The 15249-nt window shown below is 40.4% G+C and overlaps 1 protein-coding gene across 1 annotated transcript in view; it reads right to left on the reverse strand.

The window, feature by feature from the left end:
- The window catches only part of SYCP2L (synaptonemal complex protein 2 like), an 86726-nt gene that overhangs the window by 43879 nt on the left and 27598 nt on the right, over positions 1 to 15249 (reverse strand). The window contains exons 16-20 of the mRNA XM_029943139.1: positions 5742 to 5887; positions 3741 to 3834; positions 3170 to 3267; positions 2368 to 2425; positions 1955 to 2009 (exon numbers count right to left, since the gene is read on the reverse strand). Coding sequence (XP_029798999.1) covers positions 1955 to 2009; positions 2368 to 2425; positions 3170 to 3267; positions 3741 to 3834; positions 5742 to 5887 — 451 coding nt within the window. The remainder of the gene's footprint in view (positions 1 to 1954; positions 2010 to 2367; positions 2426 to 3169; positions 3268 to 3740; positions 3835 to 5741; positions 5888 to 15249) is intronic.

Here is a 15249-nt window from a genome sequence, read left to right on the forward strand (position 1 = left end):
TAAGCGTGTGACAGGGCATCTGGGTGGCTCAGTCAGATGAGTGTCCGACTTCAGCTCAGGTCATGATTTCACAGTTCCTAAGTTCAAGTCCCGCATCAGGTGCTGTGCTGGACACTTGCTCAGGGTCTGGAGCCTCCTTCGGATTCTGTGTCTATTCCTCTCTGCCCCTTCCCCACTCATTCTCTGTCTCAATCTGTCTCTCAAAAATAAATAAAAATGTAGCCAGAAATTTAAGTTAAGCACGTGAATCTCACAATTCATGGATTCAAGCCCTGCACTCTGCTCCTCTTTCACTCTCGCAATAAATAAAACTTAAAAAAAAAAAAAACCCAAAACATTACCAAGTACTAGCAAGAATTTAAGCAACGAAATCTCTTAAAGACAGACTGTTAGTGGGAGTGTTATCTAGTTTAAACATGTTAGAAAAACTGTTTTGGCAGCTTTTTTAAAGAGTTAAACATAGGAGCACCTGGGTGGCTCTGACGGTTAAGTGTCCAACTTCGGCTCAGGTCATGAGCTCACAGTTTGTGGGCTCAAACCCCACGTTGGGTCTGTGCTGACAGCTCAGAGCCTGGAGCCTGCTTCAGATTCTGTGTCTCCCTCTCTCTGACCCTCCCCTGCTCGGGCTGTCTCTCTCAAAAATAAACAAAAACATGAAAAAAAAAATAAGTTAAACATATACCAACCTTGACCTCGTCATTCCATTCCTATATATTTACTCCAGAAAAAATACAAATCCATACAAAGACATATATGATCCCAAGTTCCCATAACAAAAAACTGGAAACGCAAATGGCCATCAACAGGTGACTAGATCAACACATTGTGAAGTATCCACAAAGGACCTCTTACTTGGCAATATGAAAGCATGAAGTATTAATACAATATGGGTAAATCTCAAAATAATTATGGTGAATGAAAGAATCTGGGAGAAAAAAGTATAGGAGTTTTTAAATATTTTTGAGAGAGAACAATCATCAGTGGGGGAGGTGCGGAGAGATGGGACAGAGGATCCAAATTAGGCTCAGTGCTGACATCAGGGCTCCCCATGTGGGGCTTGAACTCACAAACTGTAAGGTTATGACCTGAGCCAAAGTCAAATGCTCAACCACTGAGCCATCCAGGCACCCAAAAGTGCATATTCTTTGGTTCCATTGATAGAGGAGTTTGCAGTTCAAAACAATCTAATGCAAAAAGCAGATCCGTGACTGCAAGGGGCAGGGATGGGGGATGGAAAGGGAAGAAGGGAAGGATTTCAAAGGGGCAAGAGCACCTTGGAGATGGATATCTTCATTTTCTTAATTGCAGTGATGGTCCTAGGTGTAGACATATGCCAAAACTCAAACTCTACACTTTAAATAAGTACAGTTTATTTTATTTCAATAATCTCAAAGCTATGAAAATTATATGTCCTATGACCCATTCATCCTAGGTCTATAAGGAAAAGTGGCAAATTAATGCCAGGTGGGTACATGTTTCCTAGGCTGGGAATATTCAGTGTTTTGCTGTAGAAACCAGCACTGCTCAAATCATCATATGGAAAACTGCACATAATACTCTCTCCTTGTGTGGGCTGTGGCCAGAGGCAGAAAAGAGGGAAAGCCCAGAACATCGAGTTATATATTAACTAGTCACACTAATAGCAATCAACATGGCTTATTAATTTTGAAAATTGTAGGGCACCTGGGTGGCTCAGTCAGATGTCCAATTTAGGTTCAGGTCTTGATCTCACAGTTTATGGGTTCAAGCCCTGTGTCAGGCTCTGTGCTGACAGCTCAGAGCCGGAGCTTGCTTCAGATTCTGTGTCTCCCTCTCCCTCTCTCTCTCTGTCCCTTCCCCACTTGTACTCGGTCTCTCTCAAAACTAAATACAATTGGGGGTATAGCTCAGTGGTAGATCATATGACTGCAAAAACAAACACATTTAAAAATTTTTAAAAAAGAAAATCACATACCTAGGTTTGTCATTTAATTCAGGATCCTGAATTTTTACTGATGGTTCTTGTAAATCTGAAAAATACTCATATTGTGAAGTAACTTCCAATCATGAAAATCAAAAACAAAAATTAAGCTTTCCAAGTAAACATTGGAGCACAACACTCAAGCCTTAGAATACATTTTTAAAATCTAACCTTGTCCTTGTCTGAGGAAATCCTTGGCATTCTACAGCCTGCTGACCCAGACCTGATCCGCGGCCAACAGCCCACATCCCCCCACCCCCCATTCCTGTTTAATGGAGTAGAAGTCCCACGTACGTAACTGCCCACCTGGCACTCCAGTCCTATTAGCCCTACGGCTCCCAATGGATAAACATGTCAATAAAATTACCATGACTTTGAAAAAAAAATTTTAAAAAATAAAATCTAACCTTGTTTCATGTCATCCATTTTCAATACTTCGGGTGAACGGTCTTCTGTATTTGTTTGCTGTAGAAAAAAGGAGTTACAGTGACTTTGAAGTCCCTCTTGCTTTTGGAGTGACTTTACACATCCAAAGAAAAGCATTGCTGCTAAGTAATGAGATACCAGGCTTTTTATTCATTAGATGTGGCTCCTAATGACTGCTGGCTGTTCCAAAGAATTGATATTCACTCTCAGGCAATGATTTGCCACTATCAGAAACATTATCATTACACTTCTATATAATCTCCATGTAATTACAGATATACGAAAGGAGGACTGGACTGAATACCCTGTGCATGCCGAGAAGTGTGTTAAGATGAAAAAAAGAAACGTATGTCTAGCATCTGGGATGCTGCAGTAAGAACCAGCTCTACCTCCATTTTGTGGATGAGACAACTCAGACTCCGTGATGTTAATTTCCCAAGTTCCTAGATCTAGTAAGTGAAAACCAGATCTGACTCCAAACATTAGATGCTTTCCCCTAGATCTCAGTCTCTAGATCCCAAGTGAGCGAAGGAGGCAGAGCTAACCAAGTCACGTATTCCTCGGGAGAGCCAGTAACTTGCATGACAGCAGAGAACCCATGAACATGGCATGCAAAAATAATCTAGAAGAGTAATTCCCCCCTCCAAAAAAAAAAAAAAAAAAAAAAAGGAGAAGTCCGCTGGTCTGGAAGAAAATGGACTACAAGCCAGGAGAGATGGCTTCCGCCAGTCAACATCCTGGTAGACCCAGTTCGGAACCTTGTGCCCAGCATCCCATACTCACAACAGGCTCAGACTGGTCATTTAAGGGGAGAGCTATTGGGCAGTGGTCGTCTCCAGCACTCATTAACTCTGCCAGCTTGGTAGATTCTTCTGTCTGGTCTAGACACACAGAAAAGAGGGTTAAAAGTGGCAACCACATTCTCCCATTGTTCCTCATGGGAACCCATGCTGATAGTACACCGCCATCTATTGGTAAGAGCTGGTAATTACATCCTGTCTCAAACCTCAAGTCTGAACTCTAGCTGCGCTTTGAGAAATAGCTTTGCATTTTAACTCCTAATTAAATAGATCCAGGATCTATTCAGGGTCAGTTTTATGGGTGGCTAAGCCCTTTCCATGCCCTCATCTTCTGCCTCCAGCCACTCCTATCATATTTTCTTTTTCATTTCTATTGACCCACAAGAGAATGTATCAGGTTGGGAAAATGATTCAAGGTGTTAGCACTTTCCTTTCTCTGTAGGTACAATAGAACCTCTATTACTCTTACAGGACCACAGGCTTATAGGGACCTCTTCCAAACAAGGTTTTATTATTAGGGAATTCGGAGTAAGAAATTTTATTTCCCAGTATACCTGTCTCTCTTTCATGACTGCTAGGAAGGTCAGTGTCTGCTTTCTCAGATTTACCAGAAAGTTCTGAGGAGCTTCTTTTCTGGTCAGACGACATCTGAAATGCAAGCCAAAATCCACATGACCTTTAAACGGACCACTCTAAAAATGTTAAGGAAAATCTAAAGCTCAGGACACAACAAGCTGATAAATTCCAAGTTAGTCAATCTTTGTCCTCTTTTGAAGGATAATGTTACGGTTTCCACCTCTCTAACCGCCTTCTGTCCAGGACTAGCTCTGCTGACTACTCCCTTCTCTCACTCACCCCATCCTGGTGTCTTCACGGCCGCTCCGTCCTCTGACCCTTACTCGCTTCTAACTCCTGTTTCACACGGAGACTGAATCTCGAAGAAGGAGACTGTAGGAAGTTCCCAAAAGCAGGATTTCGCCAACCCCGCTCCTTCCTCACAAGGGCCTCACAGCCCAAGAACTGCAGCTTAATCACATGCAAACCTTAGCTCTACCCCAAAACATTTTATTCACTTTGGCAGATATGGAAATACATACAATTCTTAAATTTCTTTGTTATTTTTAACATTTATTTATAAGAGAGCGAATGAACAGGAGAGGGGCAGAGAGAAAGGGAGAGAGAATCCCAAGCAGGCCCTGCTTGGCTCTGTCAGCACAGACCCTGATGCAGGGCTTGATCCTACAAACAGGATATCATAACCTGAGCTGAAATCCAGAGTCAGATGCTTAACGGACTGAGCCACCAAGGCGCCCCTTGAAGTTTTTCACTGAATAAAGGGAAACCTTTAGTGTTGAGGCAGAAAGGAAGGGAGACCCAGAAGACTAGTTCACCAAAGCAGTCATTTTGGTTTTGGACGGACTCAACCTGTCAGCAGGTCATAAAAGGAGTCATTAGATCTGACTCACGGAAGACCCCACTCTAACTGGCAGTAAAAGGCAGAGGCCAACATTGTTAAAATTGCCCCCTGTCGGTAATCTCACAATCCTAGGAAAATGGAAAATCTTACTTCCCAGTGTAAATGATAAACCCAAAGTTTAACAGCCCTCCCTATAAAGTTAGGTCATTTTAAAAACCTAAAACCTTTTGCCAGAGGCCTCATCTTGGAGGCGAGGTCACTACTTTGTGAGGTAGCTCTTATTTCCAGGCTTAGTAAAGCTTTGTCCCTTTCTCTAAATGGCTTGCTCTTGTATTCTTTCTCCCATAAAGCCACAACTCTCTTGGTGAAGGGCCGTGCCCCCTCTCTCTCTGGGCCTTGGCCTATCAGTGTTAGGCCAATTCACATGCAATATGTTACAGGAGGTTGTTTCTTAGTAAATGATTCTCTTCTTTTTCTCACCCCCACACATGAAATGGCCTTTCATAGGGTGAGTCTCTGGAAACACTACCACAGAGCACTTTACAGTATATGCAACTCCATGCCAAAAGCAAACGGGCCCAAGGCTTTCTCCCTGATTTCTTGATTTAACCACCAATCGGCCATTACCAGAATACCATAGGTCTTGTCACAAATTTCTTTGCTCAGCCTATCATCTGTGATAAGGAAAGCCTCTGTGATCTTGTGTGTCAATAGGAAACACTGTAGTCCGTGGAGGAGGCCATATTGGTCTAGAAGAGGTGCCGACCATTTCACCATAAGATGAGATAAAATTTCAGAACTCCCTGAGAGACACTATTTATAGTGATTCCCCTTGGTCTTCAAGAAGGAGGGGAAGAAGGAAATAGTAAGAAGCCCACGGCAAGTATCCTCAGAACTTAAGAACGTGGTGAGGTGGTAATGTTATCCTAGAAATTTTTCAACTGTTCACAATAAATAGAATAAAAGCATTTTGACGCACAAAGGGGTTTTGGGTCCTACTAATCCTCATTACAGGATATTCTAAAGATCAAACTACCTGCTTGAGCAGATGTTCCCCTCAGAACCCAACAGGAAAGTTAAAGACAGGAAAATGTGCTAAAACGTTTTCAAATAATCAAAAAAGAATTTAATTTGCCACCTGTTTGTCTTCTCCTAAGGCTTTAATGGAAGCTTGTGATATGTTGAATTGCAAATCAAAATGGATTTCTATTTTCATCACTTCTTTGTTGCTGACAGTAATAGGCTTCTTCAGGCAAATAATAAGCATCTTCATATTTTCAGTTTCTAACAAAAAACAAAGTATACAAATGCCTATCAACATACTGAAAGGGTTTAAGATTTTAAAATCATAAATAACCGCACTGGGATATTTGTCAACTGTTCAGATTTTTCTGCAATAAGAAGTTGAAAAAAACTTGTATTAAGTAAAGTTACTTTGAAGTTATTTTTATTAGAAGCAGATTTGTGTGTGTTTATACAAATACACACAGTACGATTATGTAGTGGATTTTGCAAAGACAGGAAGTTACTTATCTTAGCAGCAAAGCAATGGTGATGGTTTTGACTTCTAAAATTTGATCTGACTTAAAAAAAAATTTAAGATTTCTGAGAGGGAGCACAGCAGGAAGGGGAGATGGGGAGGGTACAAAAGATCCAAAGTGGACACTGTATGGACAGCAGCGAGCCTGATGCAGGGCTTGAACTTACAAACTATGAGATCATGACCCGAGTCAAAGTTGGAAGTTCAACCAACTGAGCCACTCAGGAGCCCCAATCTGATTTAAGACTTTACTTTTAAGTAATCTCTACACCCAATGTGGGGCTCAAACTTACAACCTCAAGATCAAGAGTTGTGTCCTCTACCAACTGAGCCCGCCAGGTGTCCCTTCAATATGATTTTTAAAAACCATTTTGTGAATACAAAGCTTTTACCCGCAATAAGTATTTTACTCCCCAATATATAAACCAAAACACTCATTCTCATTTTTTTTAGTTTTAAAAAATTTTTATAATAGTTTATTGTCATTCTCATTCTTAATCTTAGATCTCACTTCTAAAAATTCAAAATAAAATTTGTTGCTCCCCGTATGCAAAAAAGGAATAATCCTCTTTCAGTAGACTCCGCATGAGGAAGAGAAATGAAAATGTCTGAGGCACAGGTGCCTCTAGGATAACAGTCTCCTTGAGGGCCTCCTACCAGGACATTGGCTCTTTACTGATGAATAATCATTGGTTTCAGAAAATAGAACAAAATTCATGAAGAGTTCAAGAATAAACCACAATAATTATAAGCCGAGTCAGAAGCACCATGAAAGAAAAAAGTCCCTGAAAGAGCAGGCAAAACTAAGGGTCACAGATGAAGGGTAATGGAGAGAGACATGCGTGGGTCTAGATCTGTGACCACTGAGGACCTGAAACACGGCTGGTACAAACTGACACTTCCTAGTAGACTGAGACGCACATCAGGTTGTGAAGACCTCACTCACAAAAGATACAATCTCTCATTTTTTACAATGATTATGTGTTAAAATAGAAATATTTGAAATACATGGGTAAAATAGGTCAAGATTAATATGCTTTTTATCTTTTTTAACGGACCGCTATAAAACTTTAAACATGTGGCTCTCCCGATGGCACCACACATCCTGCCCCTGCATTCTCCTATGGATCTGCCCCCCTCCAATATGCCCTTGGCTGAAGCTCATCCAAAGAGGTGTCACAAGCCCGGAAGTACACAAGCAGGCCCAACAGGAGCCATGACCATTCCAAAGGGGCTCCTGCCCTGGGGAGAGGGAAATGACCACATATACCAGTCCCACAGTAGGCCCCGACCATGGGCAGACATCCAGTGTGACTGCAGGCCCCACTCACCAATGAGAGCTTCTCAGGGTACAACACAGGGAAAGTGCCCTACTTTGGTGCTTTGGCATTTTGCAAACCCCTGGTCTGACTCAGCTGAGGCCTAATGTGGCCCTAGACTGGCCCACTAACACAGAGACTAAAAACCCTGCCTATGACAGGCAAAGAGAACCACTGCAGACAACTGGACTGAAGGCAAAAAGGTGACTTGCCCACAAAAATAGGGTGCATGCAACACATAAAGGAACCACTCATGAAGCACCAGATTCTCATGAACAGGGGACACGGCGCTGCAGGGCACTACAAGACGTCTTCATAAGCCCACTACTTTCTAGAACTCAACACATAGCTGATTTTCCTAACACACAGAAACAGAGTTAGATAAAATAAGTACACAGAGGAATACACATCCCATGTAAAAGAACAGAACAAGATTACAGCTAGAAAGCTAAATAAAAACAGAACTAAGTAATATGCCTGATAGAGAAATTAAAGTAATAGTCATGAAGCTACTCCTTGGACAGGAGAAAAGACTGGAAGATCCCAGTGAGGCCCTCAATAAAGACATAGAAAACATAAAAGAACCAATTAGAGATGAAAAGCCCAATAACCAAAATTAAAAACATATCAGATGGAATAAGTAGCAGACCAGAGGAAGCAGAAGAACAGATCAGTAGCCTGGAGGACAGGGTAAGGGAAAGCAGTCAAGTCTAAGAGGAGAGAGAAAATAAAGTGAAAATAGGCTAGGGTAACTTGGCACCACCACCAAGTGTAACAATTTTCATTTTATAGGATCTCAGAAAAAGAGAGAAGAGGGGGCAGAAAATCTATTTGAGAAATAGCTAAACACTTCCCAAATCTGGGGGCGGAAACAAACCCAGATCCAGAAGGCATAGAGCCCCCAACATAATTAACCCAAGTAGTTCACGCCAAGACACATAGTAATTAAAATAGCAGAAAGTAGTGATAAAGAATTTTAAAAAGCAGTGGGAGAAAACAGTTACCTACAAGGGAAACTCCATCAGGCTATCAGCTGATTTTTTGGCAAAAACTTTTCAGTCCAGAAGAGAGTTGCAGGATATATTCAAAGTGCTGGAAGAAAAAAGCCTGCAACCAAGAATACTCTGCTGGGAGCCATTTCTGAAGGAAGGCAGGTTTGCAAGGCCTCCCACCATCAGATGGTGACTGGCATCTACACCCACTCAACCCCCACTCAATTTCTGCTTGAGCACTGACCCCAAAGGGGCCTGACTGACTGATATCAGGAGTGACTTGCCTTCTTAGGCTAAAAATATGTGAATTGTACCTTGTGAAAAAACTTGTTATAGGAGTTTCTTCTTTTGTGATTACAGGAGCAAATGTTACATTTCCTGAGAAAACCTGTTATAGGCTATTGACCCCTGCTCACAAAAGAACTAACTCTTGCCTTTGCTATGCTAAAAACTTTGCCTTGTATTTGAATGCTAAAGATCCCTTCCTTCCCCATATGATAAACATCTAGTCACCTACTTCAGTCTCTGTTGGTAAAGATTATGCAGGAGTCTTCTACCAATTTATGTTCTGGGAAATTTATACATACCAAGGAATTTATTATTAGAAATTATTATATAAGGCAATTGCTACTTCTGTTTTGTACCCATACATTTTTCAATAAATAAAGCTGACTCTCGGGTCAGAGCAGAGATGCCTGCCTGGGGAGCAGAAAGAAGCCAAGGCTCTCTCACTCCTTTTCGCTGACACCGTCCATCCTTCAGGGAGCCCTGGACCTGCTGGAGCTGGACTCCAGCAATACTTCATCCATAAAGGCTATCATTCAGAATAACAGAGATAAAGAGTTTCCCAAATAAAAGTTAAAGGAATCCAGGACTATTAATACAGCCCTACAAGAAATCTTAAAAGGGACTCTTCCAGTGGAAAGACCATAATAAGAACAAGAAAAGTAGGCAACACAAAACAGTAAAATTAAGTATATCTGTAAATATCAGTCAAGAGATTCATAAAATAAAAGGATGTTAAGTATGACATATACCTAAAATATGGGAGAAAAGAATGGATTCAAACTTAAGCAACCACAAACTTAATAGAGACTACTATATGCAAAAGATGTTCTATACAAACCTAATGGTAATCACAAATCAAAAACCAGTAACACATCTGTAAGAGTAATGAAAAGGAATCCAAGCATATGACTAAAGAAAGCCAGCAAACTGACAGAAAAGAGCAATAGAAGAAATAGAGAAGAACTACAAAAAACAACCACCATAAAACAAGTAACAAAATGGCAGTAAGTACATACCTATAAATACTTTGAATATAAATGGACTAAACAAAAGACAAAGGGTAACACAATGGATAATAAGTAAGCTTCATCTATATGCTGCCTTTAAAAGATTCATTTCAGACCTAAAGACACATGGAGATTAAAAGTGAAGGGATGGAAAAGCATGTATCATGTAAAAGGACATGAAAAGAAAACTGGAAAAAATAGACCTGAAAGACTTGCTCTGTCTGCATTCTGCCTTGGCCTCTCCATGTGGCCCCTAGAGGTATACTGGATATTTTCTCCAGAATCTGATAAATGATGCCATTAATGCTCACTAGTGGGAAAGTAGGAGGGGCCACATCTCCTCTCGTCTCACAAACACAATGAGATACCCATCAAATCATCCTAAATACCCAGGAAATTGACCGGAAGATAGATCAAATTCCACACCTAAAGAGAAAGAAGAAGCCATATAGAGAAGGTAGGAAGTACGGAGCCATGATTTAGGGGAGAAATGGATCTCAGGAGCCATAGAAGGGCCATGATCAAGGGCAAGAGGAGGAACACACAGGGGGAATATTTCCCTAATGCCATTGACTTGGAAAATGAGAGGCACTGAATCTTGTAAGTTCTTGAAATCAGCCTTGAATCAGGCTTAAAACCTGGAGCATTAAAAGTCATTGGGCTTGGCTGGGCTAGAGCACGGAGAGCATGGACTGCTCCTGGAGAGAAGGCAGGAAAACAACTCGGGGGCAGACAGAGTGGAAACAGCAATCTGAAAACACCTTGGACACAGAGGAGATGATTATTCACTATTATAGGAGCACTTCCTTGAGAGGCAGAGTCACAGAGATGTTTCGCCAGGGACAGAGGAGCTGTCCAGTGTCATTTCCCTTCCCCGCCTCTCAGCATCAACACAGACACCTGCAGGCAGTAGCATGGTGCCCACGCTGGCTTCCTACCTTGCTGACACCAAGCCCCACCTCCCTGTGCTCTGCTGGGACTGCCCTTCTCAGTCAAGCCTGCCTCAATTCCAGCATGGCAGACCAGCACAAGCCCCTGCCCAAACCAGGGGTCTGATCAGAGTTTTGCAGAGTCTCAGTTTTGGTGTAAGTAGTATCAGGTCTCATTTCACAGGCAGATCAGAGCATAGCTAGTTAAAACTCACCACATTCAGGCCAGGGACAAAACACTGCCCACAGCAGACAAGGAAAGCCTCTGCAGACAAGTGACCTGAAGGATAGAACAACCAAAACACAGCAGCATAGTGCACGAAGCGTGCACCAGAGACACTCTCTGAAGCACCAGGCCCTGGGCACTACATGACGTCTTCATAAAGCCATCACTTTTCAGGAGCAGGACACATTACTGGCTTTTCTAACACAAGGAAGGCAGAGACTTAGACAAAAAGCAAAGACAGAAATTTATCCCCAATAAAAGAACAAGATAGGTATTTTACTTAGATCTCTGGCTGTGGCCCAAAGTGACATGCCTGTTAGAGAATTTAAAGCAAAAATCCTAAAAATACTCACTAAGTTTGAGAAAAGAATACATCAGGGAGACCTTTACCACAAAGGTAAAAGAGTTAAAAAAAAATCAATTAGAGATGAAGAGTGCAATAAATGAGATTGTAGAAAGGCTTGATGCAATGAACAGCAGGCTGGAAGAAGCTGAGGAATGAATTAGGGGCCTAGAAGCCAACATAATGGAAAGTAATGAAGCTGAACAAAAGAGAAAAAGAATAATAGATCACAAGAATAGACTTAGGGGAACTCCATGGCCTCATCAAACATAACAAAATTCATATTATTAGAGTCACAGAAGAGAAAAAAGTGGGTCAAAAATTTATTGGAGGAAATAGCAGAAAACTTCCCTAATCTCCAGAAGGAAACAGATCCAGATTCAGGAGACACAGAGAACTCCCATAAAAAAAAAAAAAATCAAAAGCAGTCCAACACTAAGATGTATTGTATTTATTTCACTTTATTTGTTATTCTTCTACCACTTTTTTTTTTTTGAGAGACAGCGCATAAATGGGGGAAGGGCCGAGAGAGAGAGACGCAGAATCTGAAGCAAGTTCCAGGTTCTGAGCTGTCAGCACAAAGCCAGATGTGGGGCTCCAACTCGTGAACCATGAGACCATGACCTGAGCCGAAGTTTGAGACTTAACCAACTGAGCCACTCAGCCACTCAGGTGCCCTGCCAAGATGTATTGTAAATAAATTTGCAAATTATAGTGATAAAAAAAAAATCTTAAAAAGAGCAAGACAAAAGTCCTTAACTTTCAAAGGAAGACCCGTAAGGTTAGTTGGAGATTTCTCAACAGAAACTTACCAAGCCAGAGGGAGTGGCAAAATATACTCAATGTGTTATTTGGGAAAAATGTGCAGCCAAGAATACCCTATCCAGCAAGGCTATCCTTCAGAATAGAAGGAGAGATAAAGTTTCCCAAACAAAAACTAAAGGAGTTCATGACCACTAAATCAGCACTGCTAGAAATATAGGGGACTCTTTAGTGCAAAGGAGAGACCAAAAGTGACAAAGGATTGGAGAAAATCTCCAGAAACACTGACAAAACAAAAAAAATGTCAATAAATACATCTCAATATTAACTTTGAATGTAAATGGATTAAGGCTCCAACCAAAAGATATAGGATGTGAAAATGGATTAAAAACAAGACCTGTATGAGTAGCAATGCTTATATTAGAAAAACTAGACTTAAAAATAAAGACTAACAAGAGATAGGAAGAAGGCATTATAGAACAATAGAATAACCCAAAAAGGTATAACACTTTTAAGTATTAATGTGCCAACTGTAGAAGCACCCAAATACATAAGCCTGTTAATAAACATTAAAAAATCAATAATAATTTAATAACAACAATTGAGGACTTTAACACCCCTCTTAGAGTAATGGACAGGTCATCTAAGCAGAAAAATCCACAAGGAACCAACGGCTTTGAATGACACACTGGACTGGTCAGACTTAACAGGTATATTCAGAACATTCCATCCTAAAACAGAATACACACTCTTTTCAAGTGCACACGGAATATTCTCCATAATAAGTCACCTATTAGGTCACAAATCAGGCCCCAACAAGTATGAAAGGACTGTAATTATACCATGTACCTTTTCTGACCACAACGTTATGAAACTAGAAATCAACCACAATAAGAAATGTAGAAAGACCAAAATTGCATGGAGGTTAAAGAATATCCTACTAAATAGCCAACCAGAAAATCCACAAAGAAATAAAAAATGAATGGAAACAAATGAAGATGAAAACACAATGGTCCAAAACCTTTGGGATGCAGGAAAAGTGACATTAAGAGGAAGTTTACAGTAGTGCAGGGCTACCTTGAGAAGAAAAAGCTCAAACAACCTAAAGCTTCCACCTAAAGGAACTAGAGAAAGAATTACAAACAAAGCCTAAAGCCAGGAGAAGGAAGGAAATAAAAATCAGAGCAGAAAAAGTGATATAGAAACTAAAGAAGCACTAGAACCAGTCAATGAAACCAAGAACTGCTTCTCTGAAAAACTTAAAATGGATAAGCCTCTATCCAGACTTATATCAGAAAGAGAAAGACCCAAATAAAAATCACAAGTGAGAGAGGAGCAGTAACACCACAGATAAATTAATTATAAGAGTATGAAAAATTATATGTCAATAAATTGGGCAACCTGGAAGAAATGGATAAATTACATATTACATATAAACTACCAAAACTGAAACAGGAAGAAATAGAAAACTTGAACAGATAATTAGAAAGAAATTCAATCAGTAATCAACCCCCCAACAAAAGTTCAGAGACTGATGGTTTTATAGGTGAATTCTTCCATAGAAAGATTTAAAACCTATTCTTCTCAAACTATTTCAAACAATAGAAAAAGAAAAAAACTTCTTAATTCATTCTATGAAGCCAGCATTATCTGATACCAAAACCAAATATTAAAGATTCCACTAAAAAAAGAAAGAAAGAAAAGAAAAGAAAAGAAAAGAAAAGAGAGAGAGAGAGAGAGAGAGAGAGAGAGAGAGAGAGAGAGAAGTATAAGCCAATATCCCAAATCATTCCCTCCATCAAGTGGTATTTATTCCTGGGGTGCAAGGTGGTTCAATATCACAAATCAATCAACGTGATATATCACATCAATAAGAAAGCATAAAAACCATATGGTTATTTCAATAGATGAAGAATCATTTGAAGAAGTACAGCATATATCACATCAATGATAAAAACCCTCAACAGTAGGTTTGGAGGGAATATACTTCAACATAAGACCATATGTGAAAATCCCAGTTACCATCATACTCAATGGGAAAAAACCGGGAGCTTTTCCTCAATGGTCAGAAAAAAACCACAGGGATGTCCACTCTCATAACTGTTATTTAACATAGTACTACAAGTTCTAGCATCAGTAATAAGACAAAAAGAAATGAAAGGCATCGAAATTAGCAGGAAAGAAGTCAAACTTCCACTATTCACTGATGACAGGATCCTTTATACAGAAAATCCAAAAGACTCCACCAAAAAACTGCTCGAACTGATACAAATTCAGCAAAGTTGCAGGACATAAAAACAACCTTCAGAAATATATTGCATTTCTATACACCAATAATAAAACAACAGAAAGAGAAACTAGGAAGTCAATTTCATTTATAATTGCACCAAAAACAAGAAGGTGCTTATGATGAGGGACTATAAGCAAACTGAGGACCAAGCACAAGCTAGCATACACACCCCCAACCCAAGGTGGGATTTGTAGAATATTCCTCAGGAGCTCTCAGGAGCCCAAGAACAAAGGAAAGGACAGAAAACAGTTAAACTTTTAAGAGTCTCCCATCAGTTTACAAATATCTTAGAACAATTGCCCCCCCCCCCAAAAAAAAAGATCTTATCAATAGCCTAGAGTCCAGGAACTCCCTACTGTCTTAATGTCAATGCTTTGCTAAAGGGGAAAACAACCTTAACTTGACAATAGCTGGGCCTTTAGTAACCTGGGAGTCTTTAGCACATGAGAAACTTCCTCTTGCAGCACCTGGATGGCTCAGTTGGTTAAGCATCCTACTTCAGCTCAGGTCATAATCTCACGGGTCAGGTCGTGGGTTCAAGCCCCGCACTGGGTTCTGTACTGGAGCCCGTCTTCAGATTCTGTGTTTCCTTCTCTCTCTGACCCTCCCCTGCTCACGCTGTCTCTCTCCCTCAAAAATAAGAACATTAAAAATTAAAAAATATATATATTCCTCTTAACTTTACATCCCCCAACTGCATAATATATAACCAATCACTCTTCACAACCCCAGTGCTATGCTTTCTGCCCATGGTTCCTGTCCCTAGGCTTTCATAAAATCACCTTCTTGCACCAAAGAGGTCTTCAAGAATTCTTTCTTGGCCGCCAGTTTGAAACCCCACCATCATCCCAAAACTTCATCACCTAGAAAAAAACCTACAAAGAGGTGAAAGACCTATAAACTATGAAACCCTGATAAGGCACTGAGCCACCTAGGCAAGCATGTACCAG

The sequence above is a fragment of the Suricata suricatta genome, chromosome 7 (assembly GCF_006229205.1).
Source record: "Suricata suricatta isolate VVHF042 chromosome 7, meerkat_22Aug2017_6uvM2_HiC, whole genome shotgun sequence".
Taxonomy (NCBI): Eukaryota; Metazoa; Chordata; class Mammalia; order Carnivora; family Herpestidae; genus Suricata; species Suricata suricatta.